A 6,766-nucleotide genomic window follows, 5' to 3' on the forward strand; every position below is an offset into this window, starting at 1 on the left:
CATTAGCAATGCTCCTCAGGTTACTGGGAGCCATCCTCCATCTGGGAAGAAGGAGAGGCTGCCGGGACTGGCAGCAATATTCCCACATGTGTTGTCATAACAAGTCTGTGACAGGCAAAGCACCTCATTAAAGCACCTTCACTCACCTCATCTCCGTCCCTGACATCTCCAAGTGCTCCAGTATTTCACAAACTTTGCCTCTTTGGCTTATTCAGCTGTTTTATGGGGAAATTGCACAACGCTGGGGTTCTCCAGTTTGGATCACAACAAACCCAACGAAAAGTCTATCAGCTTTTCCTGTGAAATGCAAAATGCCAGCAGCTCAGTCCAAAGGGAGAAGTAAATAATTTCTCCCCAGCTCCAAGAATTTGAAGACGTCTCCTCAAATATTGGATAAGATGCAAAATAAATTATGATGTTTGAAAGGGTTGCCTTGATGTGTGCAAAGTGAAATCTGCCATCAGGAAGGTACTGGAGTGGAAAAATTGATTGATTGCTCCATGGTGGGTTTATTTCCCAGCTTCAGGATAAAAACTGGTAAATAAATTTCTGCTTTCCAAAGGAAGGCTGAGCATCCTCCTCTGCCAGCGGGACCCAGGACCTGAGACCACATGACTTATCCCAATTCCTGGCTTGGAAGAACCATATCCCACTGGCCTCCAAGTGATTCCCTAGCCCAGCAGCTCAGTTAATAATCAAGGGATCCAGGAACCAGGCTTGATTTTGGACTGGATTTGGGAAAAATAGACATCTTTGGGCAACCCCATCTGTGCCAGCCCATGGAATCATTTCTCCAAAGCACGTGGAAGCCCAGCCTGCTGCCACTTGCCCCTTGACAGTTGTTGGCCAGTGCAACACGTGTGACACAAGCCAGCTCTGGGCTGGTGGAGCCAGACTGGAAGGAGCAAACAAACCTTGTCACATTCCCCATCCAAGCCCTGGCACGGGGCCACACCTTGCAGTGCCAGCCGTGTTTTTCCTTTTCCATGGGACCAGCCCCAGGACATAACCCTGGGGAAGAGCCGAGGCATGGCAGGAGTCTGCTCGTTGCGGTGATGTCACCTCGTCAGAGAACTCGTTCCTCTGCAAATCCCAATCCAGACTGGAGCTGGGCTCTCCCCTGATCACCCCAAGGGAATCCGCCCACAGGATCAACAACAGGTGGTGGAGGGTGGGAAAACATATAAAGCTCCCTGGGAGCAGCTCTCTGGACCTGTCCTGGCTGCCTGGATCTGCTCTCAGCATGAAGAAGCTCCTGGTGGGATTCCTGCTGGGCCTGGCATTCGTGGAGTTAGGTAAGAGCTCCTCATTCCCAACACTCCAGGGGCCCCCTACCTGGGAAATTCCTGGGAGGGGAGGGAGGGGAAAGACCTGGTAACCCCCCAGGTAGGGGAAATGATGCTTTTTGTGTTGAAGAAGGTCAAAGGAGAGGGTGAAATGGGAAAGGGTAGAGGTATTCCTAGTGGGAAGAGCTGTGATGCTTGACTGGGAGCAATGCACATCCTTTGGATATCTGTCACTCATATCCAGTGATGGAGGGGACAACCACAAGGCACAGGGCAGGGCCAGCCTGGGCAAGAGCTTGGAGTGCCAGCATCTACCTAAGATGCCACCTTGTCCCTTCAGGAATGGCGTGGGATATGTTCATCCCGAGCTCCCGACATCCCTAAAACCTCCCAGCTGTCTGCTGGAAGTGCTGAAAGCCAGAATGTGAAGCTTCAGTGCAGATAAGGGTGGGGGTATGAGAAATAATTCCAAGGATATTGGGGAGATTTTTATATAAACCCCCAGCTCCAGGATTTTCGCTTTTTTCAGGAGATAGGTGGAAACGGGAAATCCCCCTGGGTCTGTGGTAGGTGTGGATGTTGGGGAAGCTGGCAGCAGGGTTTGGCCATCGCTGTGTCCTTCCTCTGTGCTGGTGTGACCAACTGCAGCTACATCCCTGCCTGGAACAGGCATTCCAGGGATGGCACCAACCCAGAGGGGTTTAACCTACAGCCCACGGGCTCCGGAGATCCTCAGGCCGTTTCTTTGGGAACCTGGAAGGTCTCAAAGGAAAGGCAGCCTGGACAGGAATCAAACATCTCCATCTGCAGTCCTGTCTTGGATTTAATGGAATTTCTGAGAAACCACCCGAGGTCTCAGAGAATTTTATGGAAACAGAGCTATCAACCCCATGTGCTTTATAGTGGAAACCAGGCAGAAATAATTTTGGGGGGATTATACAGAGGGAAGCAGCTGGTCTAAGCACCCCCGTCATGGCTGAGGGATGTGTCTGTGACACATCTGTGACACATCTGTGTCTGTTCATATTCCAAAGGCTTGATAGCCAGGAATAGAAGGTCCTGTTGGACAGTGAGGAACAGGGAATTATTGGCTCGGATCAGGATGCAGAGCTGTCCCTGCTCAGTTCTGTCCCAGTCCTTAAGGATTTGGGCTTTCCTCTTCCATGCGACCTTCCCATAAAACCCACGTCCTCCAAATGTCCCACCCAGACTCAGTGAAAGATGAAGGATTTGAGGTTTTCCTTCCTTAAGCCTGCCTTTAACTGGGATTAATTCCCCCAAGGCACTTCCCACCTCATCCATGAACATTTTGAGGTTTGTAAATGGAAACCACCTCACCCCAAGGGTTGCAGGGTGGTTTCTCGAGTGCCTGAAGCCAGAACTGCTCCATCCATCCACAGACATCCAAGTGATTGTTGATAATGTGTTACCTCTGTTAAAATATAAAACAGCCTCTCAAGGATCATTGGGAAGGGATCTAGTGAAGTCCTGAGCTGGCATAAACAGGGATGGCTCCACCACTGCTGTTTACAGGGAGTATGGATACAAGAACATTGAAATATTCCCATTAAAAAAAAAAAAAATCCTTCTTACATCTGCAAAGAGACAAAGAGAAGTTTTGCACTGTGTAGGCTCTACCCCAAAGCCGAATTTTCCAAAGGAGCTGCTGCGAGGAGCAGATGCCTTAAAAATTCCTTCAGAAGTCAGGTGTTCAAACAAATGCCTCCAAAAATATTTATGCTTATCACAATGCCCCAGAGGTTCCTCTGACAGCGGGATGGGAACAAAAAAACAGCGTCGGTGTTGAATTTTTACCAATAGATGGCACTGGACGCTTTCAGGTTGTTTTTCAGCGGGTGGAAGGAGAGTAGGAGAGAAAATCTCAAACCAGGCTGGTTTTTGTCATCCAGCCACACCAGCAGGACTTTAGAAAATCCACACGCCCGGTGTCTGCTGGCTGTGGATGGACAGCGCTCACACTGAGGTTGTTGAGAGCTGCTGTGACCAAGATTGGCATATTTAGAGATGTCCCTCCCTCAGGTGGCAGCCAGCAAGGGTTTGTAAATCTCCTCTTTAAAAAGCAGCAGTAGCCCCTGGTTTTGAGGCCACATTTCAGCCCTCAGGATCTGTGATACGGCTCTGAAATTCAAATCCTGCTCTCAGTCACCGATTCCTGCAGAATTTCCCTTAAAGAAGCAGGAAGGAGCTGTTGCTGTGAGGGGAGGGATGAAGGAGCTGCCGCTGTCACAGCTGGGGAACGCGGCTCCCAGCAGAAGGAGCTGGTTTTTAAATTCATGGAATATATCCTGATTTGGAAAGGACTCACAAGGATTATCAAAGTCCAGCTCTTTGCCTTGCACGGGGCATCCCAACAATCCTATTCTGTGCCTGAGAGCGTTGTCCAAACTCTTCCTGAACTCTTGATGCTGTGACGATTCCCTGGGGAGCCTGTTCCAGTGCCTGACCATTCTTCTCCTGGATATCCAACCTCAGTCTCCCCTGGCACAGTTTCAGGCCATTCCCTTGGATCCTGCCACTGCTCCAGAGAGAAGAGATCAGTGCTGCTCCTCCACTCCCCGTCATGAGGAAGCTTTAGACCCCAAAAAGTCTCCCTTCAGCCTCCTCTTCCCCAGACTGAGTTCTTACAGAGGATGCTCAGACCTAGCAAAGCTCCTCAAGGAACAGGTCCCTCTAAATCCTTATTTTTCAGGCTGCTGAGCCTCTAAAGTCATGCTCAGGCTCCTGCAACACCACCCAGGTACTCCAGTGCTGGGATTTGATCTTTTTCCCCCCTTGGCATATCCAGGCTTTGCCATTGCCTCCAGACACTCTCAGTTTTGGGCACCGCTGCGTTTTGGTCAGAAAGCTGCAGATTTGGGTGTGTCTTCCTCTGCTGTGTCACCTGAGAGCCCTTCTGTCCCCTCTGCAGCCCAGTCCCTGCGATGTTACACCTGCAGGGAGCCCACAGACATTTCCAACTGCAGGACAGCCGTCGTGTGTCCCCCGAGAGCCACCGTGTGCACCACGACGCTGCACTCCCAGGAGACAGGTGAGTGCCACCACTCCCCCCAAGGGGCCCCGGGGACAAATCGGAGAATTCCAGCATGGCTTGGGCTGGGAGAGAGATCCCTGGACTCCAAACCCCCACATTCCATGATCCCAGGTTGCTCCAAACCCCGTCCAGCCTGGTCTACGATATTTCCAGGGACGGGGCAGCCGCATCTTCTCTGAGAAACCACCAGGGCCTCACCACCCTCACGGGGAAGAATTCCTTCCCAATTTGCCATCTAGCCCTGTGGGGAAATGGATTTGTAGAGAATTTTTAAAGGCTGGCAGAAGGCTCACACGGCCTCGTGTCTCTGTAAGCAAACCTTGAGATAAAGTGTGCCGACTTGGGAAGGCCGTGGGATAGGACAGACATTGTTGAGAGAGAAACTGAACTGGAAACAAGTTACAAATTATGACCTTGCAAACAGAATAGATTTTTTTGCGAAATAGAACTATAAAAGATGTATTGTAGCAGGACCCACGTGGGGCATTTTAATAGATTATTTGCTTAGAAGCATTAGCAACATTGTGGGGCAAAAGCTGATAGGGAGAAAAATGCTTATGATGTATTGTAATTAGGAAATAGTTTGGCTTCTGATTTTGGTGGTGTGAATTGTAACATCTGTCCCATCTCACCCTTCTCATGGGACTAAAAATAGAATAAAAGTTTTATAAAACACCTCTCCGTTGCCCCATCTCTGGGTCAGAAAAAGGGTTTTTCCAACATAATTCGCCCTCTGGCAGTGGGAAGCCATTCCTCCTTGCCCTGCCACTCCACCCCTTGTCCCATAGTCCCTCTCCAGCTCTCCTGGAGCCCCTTCAGGCACTGGAAGGAGCTCTGAGGTCTCCTTGGAGCCTTCCCTCTCCCCAGTCCCAGCTTGGATTATCCTTTAATAAAAACCCAGGTGGAACTATTCCACTTTAAAGAGGGAGGAGGAGAAATCCATCAGACTTGGAGCCTCAGAGTGAACTAGCAGGACTAGCTGCACTTGTTCCCTCTGTGTTGCCTTTCCTACCCCGATATCTCTATGGACATTGAATTTATAGACTATGCAAACCTCTACAGGGAACTCTGTCCCTTGTTCATGGTGGAATGATTTTGGAAGGAGCAGGAGAGCGAGAGAGAGTCAGCAGACCTGTTCCCACAAAAAATAGACTGGACTAGAGGCACCCATGGATCAGGGATGTCCAGCACCTCCTCTATCAGCATTTCTCAACCCTATTTTCCTTCACTACTTTTTCCCCTCTCTCACCTCCTCCTCCTCTCCCAGGTTATCCCTTTTTCGGCAATCTCACCGTGACCAGGGCCTGTGAGGAGGAATGCATCCCCTACAACGGGATAGGAGCATCCAAGCCCAAATCCTGCTGCTACACCGACCTGTGCACGGATGACACCAAGAACAGCGGGATGAGGAGCAGCTCTGCAGCGCTGGGTGTGGTGGCCGTGGTGGCTGTCACCGTCCTCCAGTGCTCCCTGTGAGGTCACAAGTGTCCCAGCTCCAGCTGAATGCCCACCACTCTCCCTGCCAAGCTGCCTCATGAACTCTTAGACGCTTTGGGAATGTTCTTCTTCGCTGACGTGTGGCTTCACCCCAACCTCAACGCTGGATTCAAGCCAAGAGTTTGGGCACCTGGACTTAAACCCCTCAGATCTCCAGATTCCAGCTGTTTCTGCAGATGTTCCTCACCTTCAGCTGCTTTTGGTCGTCAGGACTCACAGAGAATGGGTTGGGTTGGAAGGAACCTGAAAAATCTTCCAGTTCCAACCCTCTGCCATGGGCAGGGACACCTTCCACTACCCCAGGTTGCTCCGAGCCTCATCCAACCTGGCCTGGAACACTTCCAGGGATGGAGCAGCCACAGATTCAGCTTCTCTGGGCAACCTGTGCCACGTCCTGACTGAGAGGAGCAGATGGATCTGGTCCCAGTTACCTCCTGCCCATCAGGGTGTGGGTGGCAACTGCGGAGAGCTGGCGCTTAATTCCAAGGATAAGCTAAGGAATGAGTTCAGAAGGGCTCGGCTTCCACGTGGGAGTGGGATGGATTTCTGGAAAGGTCAGGACACCCCCTGGACTGACAGACCAGGGTAGGTCAGACCTGCAACTCGAATTTCCAAGTCTGGCCAGACAAACACGCCCTGCCCCCTCAGCTTCTGCCTGAGCTCAGGCTGCGGTTGGAGCTCCCAGATTTCATTTTCCAGATGTTTTAAAGGCTATTCCAAGCAAATTCTTCTCTTATTTTTGCCCTCCCTTCATGCCTTCAGAGTAGAAACTGCAGGGTAAGAAAAATAATGGTTATCCCAGACACTCAGCTCTGGGAAAAATCAGCTAAAAGTGCTGGGATCCCAGCTGTGGGATTGCTTGGAGCAGATGTGGGATTGATTCTGTCTGCTGTAAAAGCAGCTGGAGTGGAAGCAGATATGAATGAGCCAG

At 50.7% G+C, this 6,766-nt stretch overlaps 1 protein-coding gene across 1 annotated transcript; it reads left to right on the forward strand.

Annotated features, from left to right (window-relative positions):
- The first annotated feature begins 1,243 nt into the window (after nucleotides 1–1,243).
- On the forward strand, nucleotides 1,244–6,548 carry LOC136373413 (ly6/PLAUR domain-containing protein 2-like). Its single transcript, XM_066338330.1, has 3 exons — nucleotides 1,244–1,295; nucleotides 4,216–4,335; nucleotides 5,606–6,548. Exons 1-3 carry the CDS (start codon nucleotides 1,244–1,246, stop codon nucleotides 5,812–5,814), a joined length of 381 nt encoding a protein of 126 aa, XP_066194427.1. The 3' UTR covers nucleotides 5,815–6,548.
- Nucleotides 6,549–6,766: the final 218 nt, after the last annotated feature.

Source organism: Sylvia atricapilla, chromosome 1 (assembly GCF_009819655.1).
Source record: "Sylvia atricapilla isolate bSylAtr1 chromosome 1, bSylAtr1.pri, whole genome shotgun sequence".
NCBI lineage: Eukaryota > Metazoa > Chordata > Aves > Passeriformes > Sylviidae > Sylvia > Sylvia atricapilla.